The sequence below is a fragment of the Atractosteus spatula genome, chromosome 6 (assembly GCF_055471065.1).
Source record: "Atractosteus spatula isolate fAtrSpa1 chromosome 6, fAtrSpa1.hap1, whole genome shotgun sequence".
Lineage (NCBI taxonomy): Eukaryota > Metazoa > Chordata > Actinopteri > Semionotiformes > Lepisosteidae > Atractosteus > Atractosteus spatula.
This window is the reverse complement of record NC_142711.1, coordinates 40,483,839-40,507,516: the sequence shown is the minus strand read 5'-3', so window position 1 is coordinate 40,507,516 and position 23,678 is coordinate 40,483,839. Positions and strand designations below refer to the sequence as shown.

Below are 23,678 nucleotides of genomic sequence, written 5' to 3'. Positions count from 1 at the left end.
GATATTATGGACAATAAATTGACTTTTATATTTCAAAATATCGCAACATGAACGATATTTGCGATATTTTGAACATATCTTCCCTTCTGACAGCGGTTCCTCCTTCTATTGTGTGTGTGTGTGCAACAGAGTAAATTTTTATAGAGAAATGGAGGCTGGACAGTATGCGTTACAATATAAACATTTATATTGATTTAAATCGTGTTCTGATTTAAATCGCAAACGCGTGTTTAATTATGTGTTTTTTAATCATAATCAGGCTAATGCATTTCTACATTTTCTGTATGAACCAGCTTAGAGGTTCATACAGAAAGACAGCTTGTGTTTAAATTGAGTGTAAGGTAATTTATGCTTCTAAAGTCATGGTCAGCATTTATTATTGTACTGTGCTGTAAACTTTTTCTGTGCCTAGTCACATTATTTTATAGCGTTTTTATTGCGTTATTAAATCCGGTGGCGCTGTGTGTTAGAGTAGTTTCCTGACTCCCTTGTCACATGGTCTGTGATTGAATCCCATAGAACTATGACTTTATTTTTTAACAAACATTTCTTTGAAAAAATGAAACGTTTCCCTTGGTCAGAGATTAAATAAAACCTCACTCGCACCAAACAAATTTATATTTCTAAATATCACAAAATACGTTCATTGTCTTCCAATCGAGTCGAGTTGACATTGGAAGCCTGCCACACCCGGACTGTTAAACCAACACATTAGCACGTCAAAGCCCATCGAGGGTATTGAGCCAGTATTGCCTTTAGTATTCCCCCCTCTCCCCTCAATTCAATTCAATTCAAGGTGTTTTATTTGCATGACAGATGGGTACAAGCAGTGTTGGGTATGTATATTGTAACGCTTACGGCAGACAGGCACTGTGTAAGAGCCGGCGCACCAGAGCAGCGCACCGAGGGAGCGTCTGCATTTCTAACTTAGTTTTTAAAATTAGTCAAGCAATATGAAGCATCTCCTTTTACTTAGTGCCTGAGCATAAAAAGAATAGGAGCATACTGCAACGCGTGTGAAGTCCATAAACGATATTAATTTTGGAACTTAAACATACAGTATATGGCTGGTCTCGGTACTTTAAAGAAAACATACACACCAGTATTCCATTTCTCCTAAACATTTTAAGCATCGAAGTCTTTAACTAACGCGATACCGGAGTCAACAAGCATACTTTTAGAATTTGATTAAAAGGGAATATAATATGGAATCGCGTATCTCAAGAAATTAATAACGATATAATTATATTCATGTTGCAAAAGAACTGCAACGGACATAAAAACTCCCTTGCTTTTAACAGAGCGTTCCATAATTTCTAACTACGAAAATGCCAGGTGAAAGGATTTGTAAACATATTTTGTTAAAGCAAGTCAGAACCCATTCAGAGCCTACATTACATTTTAGCGTTTCATTCTGAGCAGAAGACCCTCACACCTGAAGAAGGGGGAGGTGTTTTTCGCTGGAAATCTCGCCTGCTTCTACTTTACAACCGGAGTGCTGGCTGTGACGAATTAAACCGGTATTACAGGTTACAATCACAGACCATGTGACATGGGAGTCAGGAAACTAACACAGCGCCACCAGATTTGATAACGCTATGAAAACGCTATAAAATAATGTGACTAGGCACAGAACAAGTTTACAGCACAGTACAAAAATGCTGACCATGACTTTAGAAGCATAAATTGCCTTACACTCAATTTAAACACAAGCTGTCTTTAGCCCTCTAAGGTGGTTCATACAGAAATGTAGAGATCCAGGCTCAGAACACACAGCTTCATTAGCGAATACATATGCAGGACAACTAGAGAAGACGTTTTACAGAGGATGGATTTTTAGAAACATCCCATCAGTGACATCACTGAAGTCAACTCCTAGGTACTGTAACTGTCGTGTGGATAGTTTCACAAGAATCAGACAAAGGTTTAAGCATCGCTTGTTCTAGATAAAACTGCAAAAAAAAACAACAACCCATAATGTACTTCTTTGCGGCTCTGTTTGCCCAAATCATATATTCACAACGTGAAATCTAGAAAATAATATTACGTAACCAAAATCCGCAATATGGAAACAGAACCTGTGTAATTGTTGATAGATGATGTACTCGTAACATTTTTTCAAGACGAACTACAACATTTAAAAAATGACTTGTATGTACTTGATATCTCTAATCAATCCACGGGTCCCAGCACGAAACGAAAGTAAAACGCATACCGTTTCGCGCTTCTTATTAGTTGCTCAAAAGTAATTTGACCGTATGAAATGCATAATATAAACCTAGAAACATATACGTGAGTAGTACTTAAGCACTGTAGTATCGGTGTTAAGACATACCTCTCAAATACTGTAAATCAAGTTAAAAATATCTCAAGATTCTGGTCATAATGAAACCATGTTTCGTGTATGTTTTCTTTAAAGTACCGAGACCAGCCATATACTGTATGTTTATGTTCCAAAATTAATATCGTTTATGGCCTTCACACGCGTTGCAGTATGCTCCTATTGTTTTTATGCTCAGCTACTAAGATTTCCCTTCAGTGGTAAAATTAGATATGAATATTCAATACTTAAACGGGCACAGTTAAGACATTAAATATACATATACATACTGTATACAGTACAGTTTGCATACGGTAATATGTTTATGTCCCTAAATCAATCTCTTTTATGAGCATGTGAAAGGCATGGTGAATCACTGTACTTTGCATGATTGGAAAAAAATGCGTGATTGCGAAATGCTGTGGCGTTACTTTTACAAAGACGGTCAATGAAAAAAAGAATGTGGACCAGGGCAATACTTTGAGTTTACAGCTTGTCCAAGGTCATTTATTATTAATACTATTATTAATATCTTCGTTAAAGACTTTGATGGCTACAGCTCAAACATGAGAGGTTGAGCTTTATTAGCTCCACCTTGCGGAAATTCCGGATACTATTATTTTGCTAGCGGTATTTACCGGTAACTCGCGGTATTTACCGGTAGCTTGCGGTAGACTGCGTACAGCGTACCGGAAAATAATGCGGTATCGCCCGCGCATTTTGAATGGCTGCATCTGTATGTCCCAAAAGGTGTGATGCAAATTTGCTTGTCTCCATGGATGTTGTTTGCTCTAACAGTCCAACAGGTCTTTTTAATTGCACTTTCTCCTGTCATATATTTTTATTTCAAGACTTTGCAAGCTTTTTAAATGTTCTTCAAGGATTAATCAAATTCTGAAGACCTTTTTTAAAATGTAAATATTATGAATTCTACAATCACTGAAAAACTTGTAGGGCCTTCGACCTGACATGATACCTTTCTGAAGACCACAAAGCATACAAATAAACTCCTCATAACAAAAATATGTGAAGCAAGCAAGTTACATATTCACTGACATGCATTGAATGTTAAGTTGTAATACAGACTTGCATACCTACTGTAGTTATATAAAATATTAATTTTAAGCCTCTGCAGTTTTTTTAAGAACCAGAGGTGTGATGTTCTGGCTGAGGAGATGTGTTTATTTCCTTTGGCTTGCTCCGAACAGTTATGAAACAGATATACAGATCATTTTAAACACAGCTTAATAAAGTGAAAATTTAAGAAATTTGTGCAAGTTAGTTTCTGCCTAGGAGTACCCAGAGTGGTATCAGGTATCACTGTAGGAACAATAAAATTTCAATAATGCACACAGCTATACATAATTTAGTATACATATACTCAATATAGCTGATGTACTGTATATGTAAAAAATTAAGCTTCAGCTGCTCTGTTTCTAATGTGTGTGTATATATATTTTATTTTCCCCAGATGTATATCAGGATGGAGGGGAAACCGCTGTCACCTTAAAGAAAAACCCAAACCTCTCCCCACCTCTACTGTTTACAATGAAAATGAAACTGGTGAGATGGAAATCATCTAACAATAGTTGTACATGTTGACCCTATACTGGAATCCAGGTGTACAGTACATCCATTGATCTGTGTCTGCCTTGTGCTTTACCACTGAGCAAAGAGGCACAGTTATTTTTTGTAAGCAATGGTCAATGAATTTAGATACATACTGGACTGACTTTTCAAAAGACTTGAAATTAGTGACAAATCCACAATTGCTGTGGTCTGAAAAGCCTTTGTTCTTTTTAAATTAGATTTTGCATTCATTCTTTTCAGGAATTTCAGAGAATGCAGTGGTAGAAATGCATGCATATTTAGTTCTTTGATATATTGATACCCTCCAGGATGAAGGCTTCCTCAAAGTCTTTAGTCCCAATCATGCTGCACTCATCCTGCTGGCTCTTGCTGTTTCCATCGTACAGGAGTCTAATAGTCTGTCAGTCATTTTGTGTTCTTGGAATACATTCTAGGTTTCCCTTGAGTTTGTACATCTAATATATATACATAAACTTTATATTAATATATCCAATATTTTAATTATGCAGAATAAGAAATATTGTTTATGATAAATATTTATATCAGATTTTATACTGCCTTTAAAAAATAAAGTAATATGAATACAGTAATATATGAATAATACTGCAGTATATGCATGCAGTTCATAATATTTATAACAAAAATAGAAGAAAATGTATGTACCAAATAATCTTTTATTGCAGTGCTTATTGCAAGCAGTACAAAAAAAATTAATAAGAAACCTACAGAGAGATCACACAAGGTTAATGAAATGCATTAAACATTTACAGGGTTTTATTAAATTAACACACTTCAAACTGGCTTGCATACTGAATTGACATGCTACAATAAAATCCAAATGACGTTTTACTGTCTTGGCAAAGGCCTGAAGCATGGAAGACATTAACGTTTTGAATTTTCTGAAGTTCATTAAATTCATTATTCATGGATTTCACTACCAATGGTCACTACCATTTTAAATTTTCCTTCAGATGACAGTAGAAAAAACTATACCTGTTTTTCAGTGCCAGGCCCCTAAATTGTCCCATTCTGGTGCAGATATTAACAATTTACACCGACTTCCATGTCTGGAACACATTGTGTTTCTCACCAAACCCCCTGCCTCACTGAAACCAGGCAAATCAACCTTATTCAGCATCCATTCTGCAAACAACAACAGTGACTTCAACACTGATAAAAAAAAACTTTTTGTACTTGACTGAAATGTGGCACAAACAAAATGAAGGTCTCCTGTTTCACCAGATTATTCCTCCAGGATATGCCTTGAGCAGTCTCGCCCCTCTGCCCATGGTGGGGGCCTTGTTGTTAATTACTGTATAGCTTAGTTTTCTGTGTAAGTCTGGTTACTGTGTCTGTGCATTCTAATTTTGAGTGTCTTTTTTTAAAAGTCACTGTTCATCAGTCTACAATCATTGTTAGAGTTTATAGACCCCTCCCCAAGCATAATGATGCTTTTTAAGTGAGTTTGTTGATTTATTATCTCTGCTATATTTCAGCAGATTCTAATATTTACATTGATTTACAGCATTCCAGTTTAAGGATAAGGATATTCTAGTTACTGTATATTGAAAGACTTTGGTCTCACACAGCTTGTTTTTAATCCAAATCACGAGAAAAGGTCATTCCTTGGACTTAATCATTTTAAATGACTCTTTTGTTTCACATTTATTTTGAACTAGACCTTTCTGATCACATACAGTAGCAGTTCTCCTTGATTTAGAATTCCCTGTCTCACGCTCTTCAAGTTTACCTTTCTAAGTGGCCAGAATAGATTTGCTATTCTAAATAGGTCTGCATCTGCTGTTTTCATTGTCTTGCTTTCCTATCTGCGATACTATGTATGACAAGGAGCAAACATTCAATAACTCTTTTTTAACTCCTCTTGATATCTTAGCTACTCTTAAAACTCAGTCAAACTTCCATACTCGCCATGCCCCAAGGTGTACTGACCAGTTGCATTCAATGAAGGCAGTCTCTCACCCTCGAATGGAGGTGGCTTCTTTTATGGTTTGAGTGTACATCTACTGTACAGTCTTGAAAGGAGTACTTGATTGAATACAAGGGTGCAATGGAGTCTACTAGATCGAGCTACTTCTCCCATATCATTGATAATAACCTAAACAATACTAAATACCTGTTCTTCACCATCAATCATTAAAGCCTTACTGCCCCACTGTATTACTTGCCTCATCCCAACTTTACAACACTTTTTTAGAGTTTTTTACAACCAAGAATGGCTATATCAAGCAATATTCAGCATTCACATAGTCCCATTTGGTCATATTAAAATCACATTATTTAAATTATAATTTCTGTGTTGATGATACTCAAATCTATGTCCATACTTAACATGATAATGGTATAGCTGTTACTACACTCTCTAATTGAATCTCTGATATAACCAAAACTTTCCCTGGCTTAAACTGTGACAACACTGAGGTCATACTACTCGGCACCACACATCACCTACATAAAACTAATGCAGTAACCCTATCTGGGGATGGCACTATGATTGAATTTCAATCAAAATTGAAGAATTTAGGGGTGATATTCGATCCTGGTTATACTTATGACCATCATGTACAGAACCTTGTAAAAACATCAGTCTTAAATCTCAGAACCATCACAGAATTCATCCTGTGTTGTCTCTAACTGTCGCCGAAAAGTTGGTGCACAGTGAAATTGATTATTGCGATACCCTGGTCACTGGGGTAAATAAATCCAAACTGGAAAAACTCTAATGTGTTCAGAATTCGGCAGGCAGAATCCTGACCAGGTCTACTGCAAGTGATCACATTGCACCTGTCTTGGAGCCTTTGTATTGGCTTCCTATTAGGTTTCAAGTCGACTTCAAAATCCTCAAGCTCACATATTGGCTTTTATATGGCTTGGCACCTCAATACCTATCTGACTTACAGTACATTATCTGTCTACTCGCCACCTTGCAACCGTCTGACTCTGGTCTTCTACTGCATATATCCCCCAAGCTTGTGACAGGACCTCCATGGGTGAGGGAGTCACTCACTCTGAGTAAATTGAAATCTAGACCCAAAACCTTTTGTTCAAAAAGGCTTTGTACTTAATTGGTATCTGTGTATGCTCCATTTTCTAACTCCTACTGCACTTACAGTACTTTGTAATTTGCTATCCTTTAAACTGTTTTTTTCAACCTACTGTAAAGTGCTTTGAGATGCAACTTTAAAGGGTGCTTTATAAAAATACAATTTGTTGTTGTTGTTGTTGTTGTTGTTGTTGTTAAAACAACACAGGCTTGGTAGGTACATTTTTATATTCTTTAAATAGTGAAAGGTCGAAATGTACATGATACAATAAACTAATGGGTTTGTTTCTTTCCTCTAGTGGGCATTTTTGCGGGTCTGGGAGCTGGATTATTTGTGATTGTCTTAGGAATTGTAAGCATAATACTGATTGTGCACAGAAGAAAACATGCTCTTGGGTAAGTTATATTTTAAAATAATTATTGATGTAGCATACACCATTTATTTGATTGTTAACTTTTCCTAACATTACAAAATACAAGCACTAAAAAAATATGCAGCATAAAAACAGTGTTAGTATTTGCAGGTCAAAACAGATGGTATTATATAAGGGACTACATGTGTACAGTGTTTTTAAAATACAATAGTTAATCCATCAATACAGAATAAAAAAAATATATATCTACTTGTTTTTTCTCCCATTTGTGTAGGAAATCCACCACAACGGATTTGGGCACGGTGCACAATCCTGTCTTTGCGCATTTTGATTGCAAGGCAGAGGTGAATATCATCCATGTGTTATATTATTTTGTTGTTGGAAATCCTTTTGTTAAAGGCTCTGGAACATCTTTCCCATTCAAGTGTAAAAAAAACTTTTAAAAATAAAAATCAGTTCAGAAATTCTCAAAATGTAAACATGCATGAAGAAAAAAAAATCATTTATAGTAATAATAACTATATGAGTAGTAATAGTAAAAGTAATAATTCATGTAATAAAAAGTTAAAGATAATCAGAGATTCTATCAAAGTTCTTTACATTCAGAACAAACAATATTCCATGATGTTGTGTATTCAAAGGTAAGGCTTAGTTATCATGCAAGCAGACACCATAAGGACATTCTGTCATTATCACCAAATATGTTGAGAAAACTTATTTTCTTACCAGAACGCACCTTACAGCTGTAGGACCTAAAGGGTCTTAAATTAAATTTTTCTGTATTGATGAAATCTGTTTTTTTAAGTAACAAGGATTAAGATAAATGTAACATTGGATATATTGTAGCATTATCCAAAGCATAAATAGGATCCTAACAAATGCAAGAACCAGTTGTTGTTATTCATGTTGGGACAAATGACATTGGCATAAATGGCAATTTTTCCATACAAAACCAAAGCTCTGGGCTAAGTGGTTTTCTCAGGAATTCTGCATACACTATACAAAAGATGAACAACTGGAAATGTTAATCCATAAACATAGCATACTACTGAGGACAGAATGAGAATACAACAACCCTTCTATAACAGAAGGGTTGGTGTGATATAATGATAGGTAGAGGAGGTTCCTGAGGGCAATAAATGAGATCATCCTTGGGGTGTTATTCCCACTGTCCTGCAGCATCTCTTGTCCCACAATTTCCCATGACTTTCCGCTGCAACCAGATCCACTTTCAGTCTGTGTTCCTTTATCACCTAACACAAATTACTCAATCACTTCAATTATTCAAATTCTTCCTTCACTCCTCTCTATTCCACAGTCCCTTCTCCCCAGTTGATACAGGCTGATTCTTCAGTGACCCGTCTGTTTGCGGTCTTGTCTGTCCTGGAATTCCAGACCTCTCCTGTGCTGCTCCCATCTTTGCCACGTCACGGCTCTATTCTGGGGGAGCCTCCTTTGACTGGAGCACCAGGCACCTTAAACTGCTTTCCGAATCTCCGCTGAAGCAGCCTGCACTCTTAAAGGAACCCGCACCTTTTTAGTGTCCTGAACGTCAGTCCTGATAGTCCTGTGTCCTGAACACCAATCATGCACCCCAAACACTAGTCCTGCACTCCAGCCCTGCACGCCAACCCTGGCACTGCTGCTCCAGTCTCATTCTTCGCCCTGCACTTAATCTTTTTTCCTGCACTTAAGCTTTTTTCCTTCTTTACCGGGCCATCTTAAAGGGTCACATCAGAGCCCTCCTCATTCTGTGATTCTGCTCCTCGAGCTCTGTCTGGGAGATCTGTCCGGGACCATGCTGTCCAAGGACTTCTGGAGTTAGAGAGGGTCAAGGTCAAGGACCCGTCTTCAGCAGTTGTCTCCGTAGGCTCAGTCTATCAGGTGCCAGGGAATCCAGTTTCATCCGACCTTGTGCCCTTCATCGGAGGATTGCAGCTGGGAGATCGAGCAGCGAGCACACTCCAGGAGTAGTCTTGGAAGAGACCCCCCTTTAGAGCATGTGTCTTGAATCAGCTGGCTCCTGGTGCCCCCCAACAGGACTGGTCGGACCCTTCTGCGCTGAGTAGCCTACTGGACATACAACAACTGTGGGCCAGGGTGGCTCATTCCTATTTTTTTACTTTTCTTCCCCCTACTGCCCAGCTGGTGCTCCACTGGCCAGTATCTCATTATTTATGTTTCACCTGTTCTTCCCATCACCTTCCCTCCATTGTTAGTTAGACTTTTTAGTCTCTTGGATTCAGACCAATTACACAGCGGCTGTGCCTGGTGTACGGTCGTGGCGTAACATGAGGCAGATCAATAATTTTACAACCAGTATAATATTATTCTACTGTGATAACACATTCTAGTTTTCCAATAAATATAGTGTCCTGTGCCATACAGTAAGTCTACCTTAAACTGTCTTGTTTATGTTCTTGTCAGCTCCAGATTGCTAGTCTCCCTTTGTATGCAAAGCAAAACAAATGCACAGTGTTCATTATGTTGCTGTGATGGAAAAGACAGAGAAGGGCTATTGCTCCTCGTATATCTGTTTAAGTTGTTTTCTGTCATACATTGGTATTTTCATACAAGGAAAAAAGGAATTGTGGGCAGAATAAAGAAAGGTTTTATGAGTATTGAAAAGGAAGGGACTCAATGAGCCTTGAAATTGTAATTCCATTCTAATAATTAAGAATAATTATAAGCAATTAGTTATGTCATAAGTGTGATTTTAAATTTGTTTCTGTGGCGTATGACTAGGTGTTGGTTCTAAATGTAGGAGTTATGTAAATCACAATGTGAACGGCCACAGTAATGACACCTGAGAGCTGGACTAAGGTCTTCATCTTTTCAATGGCTATACAGTATCTCTGCACTCTACAGAAATGGTTTCCCCTGCTGTTTCTTTGTAAGAGATGGAAGTTTAAGCTCCCCAGTGTGCATGTCCATTTCAGTCTGAACAAAAAAAGATAACACCAGAAAAAAGCATCTTAACAAAAGGCACTAAAAATGTGGTAGAAATGATGTCTTTTTTAATATAACAGGAAGTGAGTGTAGGCAGAAGATACTGATATAGTTAAGGATAAAAAATTTTCGTAATCCAAAGCAGAGAGTGTATATCATTGAATCCATATCCACCTGATAAGCAAATAATTTTAATCCTGATTCTGAATCCAATGCAGCCCAATTGATAGTCTCTTGATAATAGGAATGATAACATGCTCCATTTTTTAGTGAAACATTAAAGTTTGCTGTATGTGCTGGTGGTATGGACTGCCTTGATGAATTCTGATTGCTAGGGCACAGGGTGTTATAAAGATTAATTTGTTGTCTTTCCTGCACAACCTAATCAGAATAGGAAACATTCAGTGTAAAGAAGGTGAAAATAACACGAATAAAAATCTAAAGCTAACTTCAACCGTATATTGTATTTTGTCATATTTGTAAGACTAAACTGGATAAAATTTGATATCATATACAGATACAGCCACTCAGAATGTGATGTATTTCTTCCAAAGTAATGCGGCACATTGTGTTATGTAACTCACTAGCCAAAGACGATTGATAGGTGCAGTAGCACTTGTGGTGCATTAATTGTTAGTGAAATGATTACTTCATTTAATCTGTTTCTCTACTGTGCGTCTCTGAATGTCATTAACAACATTAATTTAGGAATATAAATATATTATACATACTGTATATAGCTGGTAGTGGTAGCTAAAAATAAAAAATACACAACAGTATTCCACCTTCTTCATAAACATTTTATGCATCAAAGTCTTTAACTTGGTCGCTTACTTGGTTGTTTTGGAAAAGTTTTGATGTGCTCATTCTGACTATATTAAGTTTATATACTTTATAAAAAACTATAATGTTTTAACCTTTCCAATGAATACCTGCTGTCGTTATTGTAAAAAAAAACATACTTTTTAGAATCCATTTAATAGGGAATATTAATATGGAATCACATACTGTAACTAAAGAAATTAATAACAATATTAATTTATGGATCTAAATATAATATATTTATATAGCTGGTTGTAGTACCATATTCCACTTTCTTCTGAAAAATCTGCATCAATTTCTTTGACTCGGTCACTTGTGATTGTATTGGAAACATTTTGGTGTGTTTGTTTCAGCTACAGTATGTTTTAGGCTGCAATTGAATTTGCACTCTCTGGTTCTTGTCTGAAGAAAGCTTTAGAAGAGTTTACTACCATATTTATTTTCTTCGTGCTGCAACTTTATTTTCTTTCTGATGCAACTTAAAAGTGCAATGGCAAATTAAACCAATTGTAAATAAATTGTAAATACACTGTACAAGAATTTTGATGTTTAATTAATTTTATACTGTATATGTCAGCATATTAAATATTCACTGGACATTCATGATCACTTAAGTATACCCCCCCCCCCCTCAGAGACAGACTGACAAAGCAATTTGGAAGTATTAACTATCCAGTAATCACAAAGGCTTTGGCTTTAAATGCCACTACAGTACAATATGTGTGAAATATATTTTTCATAATAAAATATAAAGTTAACTTGTTTCCTGATTACTCATTGCTAAAATTTACATTAGGACAAAATATAGATTATCTTAGTGCAGATGTAAATCTGAAAGAAACACATCATGTTCACAATTAACTACTACTATAGTAATAAACTATTTTTATATATACAACTGAGTAGTGTTGTTTTGTAAAATAGCTTTATTTAAAATTAATTTAATATTCAACATACTGTAATACACAGTTTAAAATTAATAAAAGTCTAAACACTATACAGGTTAAAATTTATAATTGGAAAAAGATTCTCTCAAGTGGCTCAGCATGGGATACGAAACCAGACCTTTTTTGGCAATAGGCCAACTTCTGCCACGTGTCATGTTAAGCATTCACTGTTCCACCTGGTGGTTTTATGAAGTAGTGCAGTCCTGCAATGGAATATTTGTTTTAAAGGCAGTGTGCTTTAGTAGTCTGTGGTGTGTGCAGCACAATGTGCTGCATTATCTGGCATGCATTCAGTGGAATGTCTGAAATTGTATGGCTTTGTGTCTACATAATAAGAGCACTTCTTTCACAGAGCTCAATGTTAAAAGTTTGTGAGTGTCATGTCTAACCGAGGCCCCACTGCTGTGTTTTTTTTTCTTCCAGTCCCCCTTAAGTGATGAAATCCCTGGTGTTCATATTAGTGTTTATCCATGGCTGAAACTACAGGAGGTAGGGATCAAAATGTGCTCTATCTAGTGCAATTTATAGAACCGTATCTCTAAAGCACATAACAGTGAGCAGCCTAAAACCTTTTTGATAATACATGTATCAACTTTAATTTTTTTTTGCTTTGTTACTCAAATGCTTCTTTATTTTCCATGCTGTGGCATGCTATTTTGTTCTACAATTTACTTCCTGTAATTATTTTTCTCTTAATTATCTATGCTTTCATGCTGTTAAAAGCATGGTTCTGATATTATTACTAAATATTAATTACTGTCTTATGTTTTGAAGATGTTTGTCTACATCAGCATTTATAAATAAAATTGAATTGCAAATTTAAATACTGCATTGATGAATAATGAACGTTTTATATTTTGTTCTTTTTTTATATAGATAAGATAAGATCACTTTATTGGCCATATACAATTTCTTGTATTAGGAGTTTGTCTTTTTGCATACCCCAACTTGCTCTCCATGAGACACACAGACAGGGAGAGAAGCTTGGGGTCAGAGCGCAGGGTCAGCCATTTATACGACTCCCCTGGAGCAGTTGGTGTTAAGTGCCTTGCTCACAAACCGGCAACCCTCCAGCCACAAGCGCAGATCCTTAGCCACAGAGCCAACGCACCACCTTATCATATGTATTAGCAATTAATGCAAATTACTGCTCAAATTCCCATATTGACAGGTTCTGATATTCTTGAATATGACAGAATTAGTAAATACAGATTATATTTAGATATATTTAGAATTTTATTGTGTGTACAGTATAGTATAATATTTTTTTCCAGCACATATTGTAGTCTGCACTGACATTGTAACTGTCACAGTCTGCATTGTGACTGTTAACTGCATTATTACAGTTAAATATATGTGCATATAATGTTTGCTGGTAAATATATATATATTTGTATTAAAATGATCATATTATCTGCATGGAAAGGTCAACATTTATCATGTGTTTTGGAATGTTGATGTTGACTTATTATTCACATTTTCTTCAATACTCTTCAGTACAAACATAATTGAATTGTTCAGTAAAAGAAAATAAACTTCTGGTCACCAGTAGTAAAGCACAAGGGACTTTTTTAAAATCTTGACCTTGGTTATCTTCATACAGTCGACACCATCTGGGATTAGCATTAATGTTGTAATATGGCAGTGCATTGTGTTGTTCACCTGGGGAGAAGCTGACAGAGTAGATAATGATCCTAAATACACTTCAATGTGAGATAAGAAAATCTATTTTTCAGTTGCAATAAATCTGTTCTTTTGTGTGTGTGTGGATGTTAAGGCCTATGAGTAACTAATTCTTAGACATTTTAATAAATATTAAGATAAACAAGATAAAATACATTTTGTCTTCCGAATCTCATGCAACATCAGTGCTCACATTACATAAGAATTTGTATTTTCTACATTTTTCAAGTTTTTCTAATTGAAAGTTGCTTATAAATTATACAAAATCTGATCACAAAGAACACCAGTCAGTTCAAATTTATTTAAAGCTTTAAGTGTGTTAATACTGTGGTCTGTGCTTTTTTTTCAATTTCTCAACAGGACGTCTACACTGGGAAAAGAGACATAGATTACTCATTTCGCAATCCTTTGTATGAAGGTACTGCTGGAGATGCAGAGCCAAATGACACATCATCCCAAGCTTAGAACTACCTATTCAGAAAAATCACAGCATATACTGAACAGTATATGTGGTTGCTGAATTACTGTCACGTTACTTGTTTGTGTGTAGTTCTAAAATGAAATGCCACAAAATATTTTCGTTTGGACTGTAATGCAAACAAAAAAAATGACCAGGATACAGTAAATGTGCTTTTAGCAAATTGTCAGTACATAATTGTCTTATGAAGAAAGCACACAATTAAGAAAATTAATCCAGACTGAAACTGTTTCAGCTGTCTCCTTCTTTAAGTAAAGTATTCTATTAGTCATTGAGCCTTAAATGAAGTTTTATTTTTGACATTTTTGAAGTTTTATTTCCTTTACAGTGCCTTGAAAATAATTAATCCAGTTCCAATGAAGTCCCATTTTGTTGAATTGTGATGCATATACTGTACTTTTAAATGTTATATTTAATGAATACTTGAATGCTTAAACTAAAGACATTTATTGATGAAATATGTTAAAAGCCATCAAAAACTGCAAATAAAAATCAAAAACCGAAATACAACGTTTATTATGACCCCCTATAATCAAACAGCTGTTGTTTTAAAGAGTTTGGTAGGTTGAGACATCTGAAGAACCATATAATGTTTTGGTTAAAGGTTTATGTAAAGAGATTGATGCAGGCATTTTCACACCAGTTAAATTTGGGCATTTTCATATGCTTGGAACAGAGCAGTCTGCTGCAGCCATCACTAGTTAGGTCTCTTTAAGTTGAAGACATATCACAGTGTTATCCAGTTAACATCAGTCTCTTCGTTAAAGCCCTTGGTTAATTTATAGTGAAAATGAGTTTATCTGTAGCTGAGGACAGATGGGATAAGTTTTCACACAGGAAGTCGCCATGGTGCTCATGCCAGTCACTAGCAGGGAGTTTATTACACCCCCTTTGCTATGACAAATCTTAATCAGTTCAGGTGCACAGAAATTATTTTGACAAGTCACACAATTAGTTGAATTGCCTGTCTGTGATTAATAATAATGGTTCATATGATTTTCACAATAAAAACACCTTTGTAAGGTCCATGAATAAGGTAGTGAATTTTAAGCAAAGATTGAGCCATGAAGAGCAGCTTTCAAAAAGCAGAAAGGCACAGATCATTTGAAGGGTATAAAATTCAAATATGCTGAATATCCCTTTGAACATAATGAAGTCGATAAGTAGTGGAAGGTGTATCATACCACCCAGAAATTGGTGTTAGGAGAAGGATAGTGCAGATGGGCAGGGAAAGGTGTCTGAGTAGTGAAACTGACCGCTGGAAGACTTGTGAAAAGGCATTAATGATTTTCTTTACTTTAGATAGTTTCATGGTTTCATTTTTGAATCAGCTACAGTACATGGCCTACTGAGTTGGAAACACTACGGGTTGGATTCCTTCATACAGATGGAAGAGGCCATGGAGAATACCACAGTAAGGTCTATCTCTGTGAGAGGTAGTTGGAAATTGTTGGTCTAAATGAAAAGCATTAGGTCTGGTGCAAACTCAACTCAACACATCACCCAGTAGACACCAATCTTACTCTTACTGTCAAGACTGGTTGTGGCAACATTATGTTATGGGGCTGTTTCTTATGAGCAGACACTAGAAAGCTTGTCAAGATTGAGGGGGGAATGGATGGAAAGTGGAGCAAAGTATAGGTGAATCATAGGGGTAAACCTGCCACAGTCACCCAGGAATCTAAAACTTGGTTAAAAATTCAGCAGGACAATGACCTGAAGCACAAAGCAAAGCCACACTGGCTGATGATACTTAAATCTACGTCCATACGTACCCTGACACTGTCTCTTCTCTGTCTAATTGGATCTCTGACATCGAAACATGGATGACTCAAAATTTCCTTCATTTAAATGATGACACGACTAAAGTCACGCTTCTTGGCACCTCCCATCAACTTTGTAAGGTTAATGCAGAATCTGTGGATGGCACTGTACTTGAATTATAATATAAAACGAATAACTTGGGGGTGATATTTAATCCAGATTTCACATTTGACCCACCTGTGCAACATATTGTAAAATCATTATTCCACCACGAATATCGCCCTATATTGCCCTATATTGTTGATAACTGTTACTGAAAAGCTGGTCAGCAACTGTCTACTCTTAAATTGATTACTGTCATGCCCTAATCACTGGGGTATCTGAATCCACAATGAACAAACTTCAGCATGTCCAGAATCTGGCAGCCAGGAATCCTGGCCAGGTCTTGTATAGGTGATTACTCTTGCCTAGCACTGGCTTCCTATCAGGTTTCATGTTGACTTCAAAATCCTCATGCTCACCTATAAGGCTCTACATGGCTTGGCACCTCAGTACCTCTCTGACTTAATATTTGCCTACTTCCCACCTCGCAACTTTCGTTCATCCTGTTGTGGTCTCGTCTATCTACACTCTATGGGTGACAGGGCCTTCTCTTGCTAGAGTCAGAATCAGAATACATTTCTTACACTTACAAAGTGCTTTTCTGGACATTCTACCCAAAGCACTTTACAGGTAATGGGGACTCCCCTCCACCACCAATCTGCAGTACCCACCTGGATTATGTGATGGCAGCCAAAGTGTGCCAGTATACTAAAAAACACATCTGTGGGGAGGAGAACAGAGTGATGGAGCCAGTTCATAGATGGGGATTATTAGGAGTCCATGATTGGTAAAGGGCAATGGAAAGTTGGCCAGGATGCCGGGGTTACACCCCTGTTCTTTTCGAGAAACACCCTGGGCGTTTTAATGACCAGAAGAAGGAGCTCTGTGTTATGTCTCACTCGAAAGACAGAGCCTTTTTACAGTATAGTGTCCCTATCATTATATTGGGCATTAGGACCCACACAGGCTGCAGGGTGAACACCCCCTACCGGCCTCACTAGCACCTCTTTCAGCAGCAACCTTAGTTCTTCCCAGGAGGTTTCTCATCCAGGTACTGGCCAGGCTCACACAAATTAGCTTCAGTGGGATGCCATTTGTGAGTTGCAGGGTGATGAAGTTGCTATGCCCGAAAGCTCTGGAATTCTATTCCTGAATACTTTCAAATCTAGACTCAAAACCTTCTTTAGAAAAGCTGTTATTTAATTGCTTTCCTACTTTATCCCATTCCCTTATTGTAATTGTATAATACTGCTGTCTCCTCTCATTGTCTACTTTTTTTCCCTTACTATAAAGTGCTTTAAGAAACCAATTGTAAAGGTGCTATATAAAATAAAGTGTATTAGTCTTAGTATTTATATACACTGTATGTACAAAACAAGCACTTGATGCACTTTCTTGACTTTTATGGTGTGTGCTGCAATACTGTAGCTTGTTCAAGTCTAACAAAACATTAAACAACAAGAGAACAAACAAAGCAATTGAGCTATTTCTAGGCTTCTGCTACATTCCTGCTTTCATGTGACACAAAGCCGATAAAAAAATGTGCAGCCATCATGGTTTTTATTCTTTCTGTTTTTTTTTCAAAGCCTACTGTCTGCCTCTGGAACTGTCTTTATTCATTGCATGAATGAAAGACTTCCATTAATGACTGAAGCTAAGCCAGCTCAGAGCAGGCAAACGTATTGTTTTGCTGCCTCCAAATAGGGTAACTAAGGCAGCTCATTTAATCTTCTTAAGACCTCAATTTCCTTATCAGAAGAACATGTCTTAATTCACAGCAAAATAATGTTTTTAAAACAAGAAAACATATTCTGAATTATAAAATAACATACAGGTATTGCTGTTTTTAACTTACTCTATATTTAAATCCATTATGTAAATAAAAACATAAAATGTTGTAAAGTGCAAAGCAAAATAACTCCACAGTAGTTCCTTTTGTTCCCAGATAATGTGCTTTTTTGGACAGGTAGCAGTATCTTATGCAGTGTAGCAGATATCTGATGGATATTGTTTTGTGGAGATATTGTTGTTTACCTCTGGCTACAGTATTATAGCTTAATCTCTGCTGTCTATTAGGAATCATTAAATAATCATTACAATTTTTATTATTTTCAAAATTTATCAGCCCTGACCTACAAAATACATATTACTAGATTAATAACCACAGTACTTCAGAAAAATACTGGCATGCATCTAACCCATTCAGCCGTTAGGTAATAGTAATGTAAAGAATAAACAGGTATATATAATTATTTATGGTTTTAGTTTACCATACACTTTTCAGCAAATCATTTAATTTTCATTTTACATTACCCCCCAGGCTTAAATGTGTAATTCAATCTGTCAACAATAGGAAACAGTATTGATTTTCTTTATTTTTTTAACATTATACAGTCAATACCTACTCAATGAAATTCTATTGATCCAAACTGTAAAACATGTTGAGTTGAAAATATGTCTTTAGACGCCACATTGCTATTTTGAAAAAGCAGAATAATTCTATCATTTTTCTGAGTTGTTGTACTAACGTCATTTTCAGTTGCATTTTTGAAAACAGTTTACTTCAGTTCGTTTAATGTGTGTTTGTGAAACATGGGTTATATGTGTAAGTTTTATGCCATTCAGCAATTTTATAACATCAAATTAACTTAAAGTTTTTTAAATTAACTGTTGTTTAACTTGTCAAATATTAATTACGTTTTAATACTAATCACAAAATGAAAGTAGTACAATAGCCACTTTAGTGACCTTATTATGATCACATAGTTATTTTATTATAATAACTAGATTATGTATATTTCCACTTAAGATCATTGTAATTAGAATAAATTACAGGTAGAGGTAAATTACAGGTAATAAATTCTGGACTTCGGTGCTTTCTGTGTGGAGTTTGCATATTCTATGGATATTTGCTTGAATTTTTTCCAGATGATTTGGTTTTTGGTTTCTTCCCATATTACAAAAACATGTTTGCTAGGTCTGTATCGTTTACAGTGTTTGTATTCTTCAATGGATTGGCATATCATGTAGGGTGTAGCCCAGTCTTGATCTTTTGCATCTTGGATAAGCAACTGCAATTTAGAATAAGGCGCCTTCTAGTGATGGATGAATACACTGCCGTTTAGAACCCTGAATCTTGTTCTACAACACCTGTACTTCCAGCACATGTGAATTTTAAAGGCCCTAGAGGTGAGATCCAAATGCTGGATTTTCTTCTTTTGGGCCCTTCTTCCTGTTCTTGAAAGATTAACAAACCAAAAAGACATTATCTGATGACGGATCAACCCAGCTAAACTGGGAGAATGGAACACTTGCCCAATATATTCAACCCTACTCCTTCTTTTTTAATTTTGTAAATTAAAAATGTCCTTCTGGACGTTTGTTCTCATAAAACCCAATTTAGATTGTGTACCTCATGTTTTATGGATAACTGTAAAAGTAAAATATGTATGTTGGATATAATACATACAATATATCGACAAACAGGAAGCCTGTAGCTTTGGATATAATGCATACTGTATATCTGCAACCAAGTAGCTTGTATTTTACAGTATCTTTCCAACATACAGTAAACTGTATATACTGTACTATATAATGCAAGAAAACAAACTTTTATGTTGTGCATAATAATTTCCTATTATTTTGTTTTCTATTCACCACAGTTACCAGGTCTAGGTAACTGCTAATGAAACCAGAATAAACTAATCATTTCAATGGCAAGTGTAAATGGTTTTAGTTTCTGTATGAGGTTTAAAACACGGCAGAACCACCCCAAGTTGATCACAGCAGAATTCTATAACCTGTTTCTTTAGGGAACTATATTCCAGCTAAAATGTATCTAATAAAATGGAGATATCTCTGAGTAGAAGCTCAAAAACATAACATAGTTTTTCTCCATTATGTTCTTGTGTATGAGTACTGTGTTAACAAAAGGCTTTTGTTCTTGCAAATACAAATGTTAAGTGGCTTTTAGCAGAATTATTCCAGTAAACTGCATGGATGACTTTGGTTAAAGCTAACCATTGAGAACTTAAGATTCATTAGTGATATAATTGAATAGATCCCTGCTGTTAACTGCTCTTCTACATTCTCAAACACAGGATGGCTTTCCATCAGAATATCTTTGGTGCTTTCAGGACTTTTGTTAAACTACAACATAGCAGCTATTACAGTTACATGTATAAAGCTATTACAATGTGGTTGTTCTTTAGAGATTGTATTTTTCAAATAGAGCACTGTAGGTCCAGTTAATTTCCTTCAGCATTACTATGGGATACAAAAAAAAATCAAAAAGCTGAACACAATAATTTTGAGCACAATAATTCCCATATGTAAGCTTCTTTTATGTCATTAAATATGATTTATTTCTGCATTCTCTTAATGAATTTCTACTGTTCTATATACTGAGAGGGAAAATACCAGCAAAATAAAAAAATACATTATATTTACTTTGAACTTTGTGTAAACTCAACTGTCCGAAGCTACCAGGTCTTAACTATATTTTGTACTCTAAAACAACAGCCTCAAGTCATGTTTCTGTGCTATGGGTCCTGCCAGGAATGACCTGGCTGGCCTGTACTTTACTTAGAAAGATACATCAGAGTGACAGGACTCTGATTAAGGAAGCCTGAGACACACCTACATACAGTACAGAAAGGTCCATTGAAGGTCACCTCTGAAGAGAGTTCAGCTGCCTAAGGACAGCATGTTGAGTTGACAGTGCTATAGAAAATAAGATGTATGTAAGCATGATTAGTTTTCTTAATGCAAGTAGTAATTTTCAGTAATGTCAAATGTCCATTAAACATGATTTAGATATACTGTTCTCATTTCTGGTACAAGAGAATGTATACAATATTCAGGTAACCAAATAAACTGTTTTTGTTAAAAGAAAGCTATTTTTTGCTCCTAAACTGGGAACTTATAGTACACTTCACTTTCATACTCATTTCATGAGTAAAATTTTATGTACAAAAAGAAGCACATTATTTTACAGATTTAAAAGAAAAAAAATATTCTCAGTGACAGCTAACACAGTATGTTATGGTCAGGCATAATGTTAACAGTTGTGTCCAGTACTCTCACAACAGCATGGACCAGGAATCTGATCAACACCAGCTAACACAATTGACTAACAGCCATATTAATTGAAAGGAACTGAAGTTTCCTCAGAAAGATATTTTTAATGTTTCACTTTACATTTTAAGAATTATTTTGAAACAAAAATCTTGTACTTTTTTAAGGCAACCCCAAAAAATGCCATAAAAATGGAATGTTTATACAGTATTTGTAAGTACATCAACCTAAGTGAAAGAAAATAAATAAGGTAGAACTATTAAATAAAAATGTTAGAAACAGAAAGATAAACATATGAATGTTATTGTTCAATTAAATCTGTATAGAAAAGAGTACTATTTCCATTTTCTAACAGATCTGTTCAACTACTGTGACCAGTTTTTGACACATTTTTATCTGAGAGATTATTTTTCTCTGCAATGACAGCATTGTGTCCTTGAACTTTAACCAACCCCTGAGTATTGATTCTAAATCTAGCCTGTACTACAATATTCTTATGTCTGTCACATTCCTTCATTACTTCATTGAACTCATCTTTCCTGACACCAGCATTTTGAAGGTTTTGTTTTGACATCAATTTTAAATGATAACATATTGGTGAACAGACTGGAAGTGGTTTCCGATGACAAGGCAGTTCATGAGGAATGGAAACCGCCAAAGGCAAGGCAGCTCATAGGACACAGATACTTAAAAACATAAAGCACTTGATATGTTTTGTTACAGCTTCACTCATAATGTACACTAGAGCACTTCCAACACCTCCATCTTACCTAGAAACAGAAAGCAAGGTACTCACTCCATGTAAACAGATATACTGTAAAAAATAGCTATGTGTGTGCCATCACAGAAGAGATATCTAATGAAAATGCAGATGAGACCTTCAATGGGAGATTTCTCCTAGTTGCTACTTTTCAATGTGGTCATCCCCTCAAACACCCAGATCTTTTCCACTAGAGGAATCTGATCTCGGATAGTTAAGGAGCATATTCCAGACTTGAATTAGCAGCATATGTAGTTAAAAAGTCTGAATGTAGCTATTCAGGATTTTAGAGCAAAGCTGAGTTCTGCTGGAGTTGGGTTGGATTGCAACAGAGAATTGTGTGTGCAGTAAGAGAAGCTTCAGTTCTCCACTCCTGTGAGTCCCGTGAGTGCTGTGCAGCTCACAGTGCTATGAAGGTGGTACTGTAGCTTAATAATGCATAGCTTAGAGAAAAGTGTGTGTTAATGTCACAGATATAGAGCGACCACACCATGCAGGATCTGTATCAAATGACACCACCTAGCAATTGTGAAGGTGCTAGGACCCTTCTTTCCATTCATTATACTGTATCTCCCAGAGCCACCAATACACAAGCACAAGAAGATGGTTATATTACATAATTGCCTCTGTTATTCCTCTATACATCATAATAAGTTAATTCTTGACTACTCAAATAAAACATACAAGACTAATAAAGTATTGACAAGGGACATGCACACAAATAAATAAATCCTATATTCCCCAGTAACCCAAACACAAAAGTCCCCTAAAAAATCCAAAAGCATCATTCTCCCAAATCAGCTCTGTATTTGGTCAATATTGTGGTGCTTCTCTTCCACATAGAAAATAGAGATGAAACATCGCCCTTCAATTAACCAAACATAAAATATGATCCATTACACTCTCCCCTACCCTACACTCCAGTAAAACATCCATAGGGGGTAGGGGGAAGAAGACAGTGTCGTGCCTCTCTCATCAAGCTTGAATTCTTGAAAACACTGGCCATTGTATGTACTGTATTCTTAAAGTAAATATAGCCCCCAAGTCACTGTCCTAAATGCATTACACTTATTCATCCTTAGCTGAAATGACTGCCAGTTTACTATTTAAAAAGGGTGTGAACAAATAATTGAGGAGAACATCCCCTACTATCTTAACTACTAGCGTCCTGTACTCAGTATTAAAAATGTAAAATTCTTCCCTTCTAAAAACAGATAACCCATAACTGAGCAGTGAGCAGTTACAAAATCAAGCTCTTTGACATCACTAAGAAATGTAATGATCCTATCATTTGTAAAGCAATTTCTCCAAGCTGACTTGTTTCATTACATACTGTTCATTCAGGCAACAGGAAACTGCCAAAGTATCAGGTCACCTGCACAACTATTTATTATAGATTTTGGTTACCCTTTCTAATTTTAAATACAGCAATTTAGATTGCATTCCCTAGGGCAGGTAACATAAAACTATGAAAAAAATAAAAATTCAGCAGCTTATTTCTTCCATCGATTTGATCATGGACAAAAAGTACAGTCTAGTACAACTAATACAACTACTACTTTGTGTGAACTTCAATTTAAGTTTTACTAAAAGTAGTTTTTCTCCTATATACAGCAATAAAAGTTGAATTATCTGAATTATATTAAAATATTTAATACAGTACTGAGTTTCAAACAGTTAAAAGTGTTTTTATGTAATTACTTTTAGGTTATTTAACACTAATTGCACACATACTGTATTTTTATTTATTAC

General features: G+C 35.7%; 1 protein-coding gene across 1 annotated transcript in view; it reads left to right on the top strand.

The window, feature by feature from the left end:
- The window catches only part of malrd1 (MAM and LDL receptor class A domain containing 1), a 170,356-nt gene extending 155,618 nt beyond the window's left edge, over positions 1-14,738 (top strand). Inside the window, exons 40-44 of the mRNA XM_088918156.1 lie at positions 3,792-3,883; positions 7,271-7,367; positions 7,620-7,689; positions 12,487-12,552; positions 14,107-14,738. Coding sequence (XP_088774282.1) covers positions 3,792-3,883; positions 7,271-7,367; positions 7,620-7,689; positions 12,487-12,552; positions 14,107-14,211 — 430 coding nt within the window. The 3' untranslated portion in view covers positions 14,212-14,738. The remainder of the gene's footprint in view (positions 1-3,791; positions 3,884-7,270; positions 7,368-7,619; positions 7,690-12,486; positions 12,553-14,106) is intronic.
- The last annotated feature ends 8,940 nt before the right edge of the window (positions 14,739-23,678 follow it).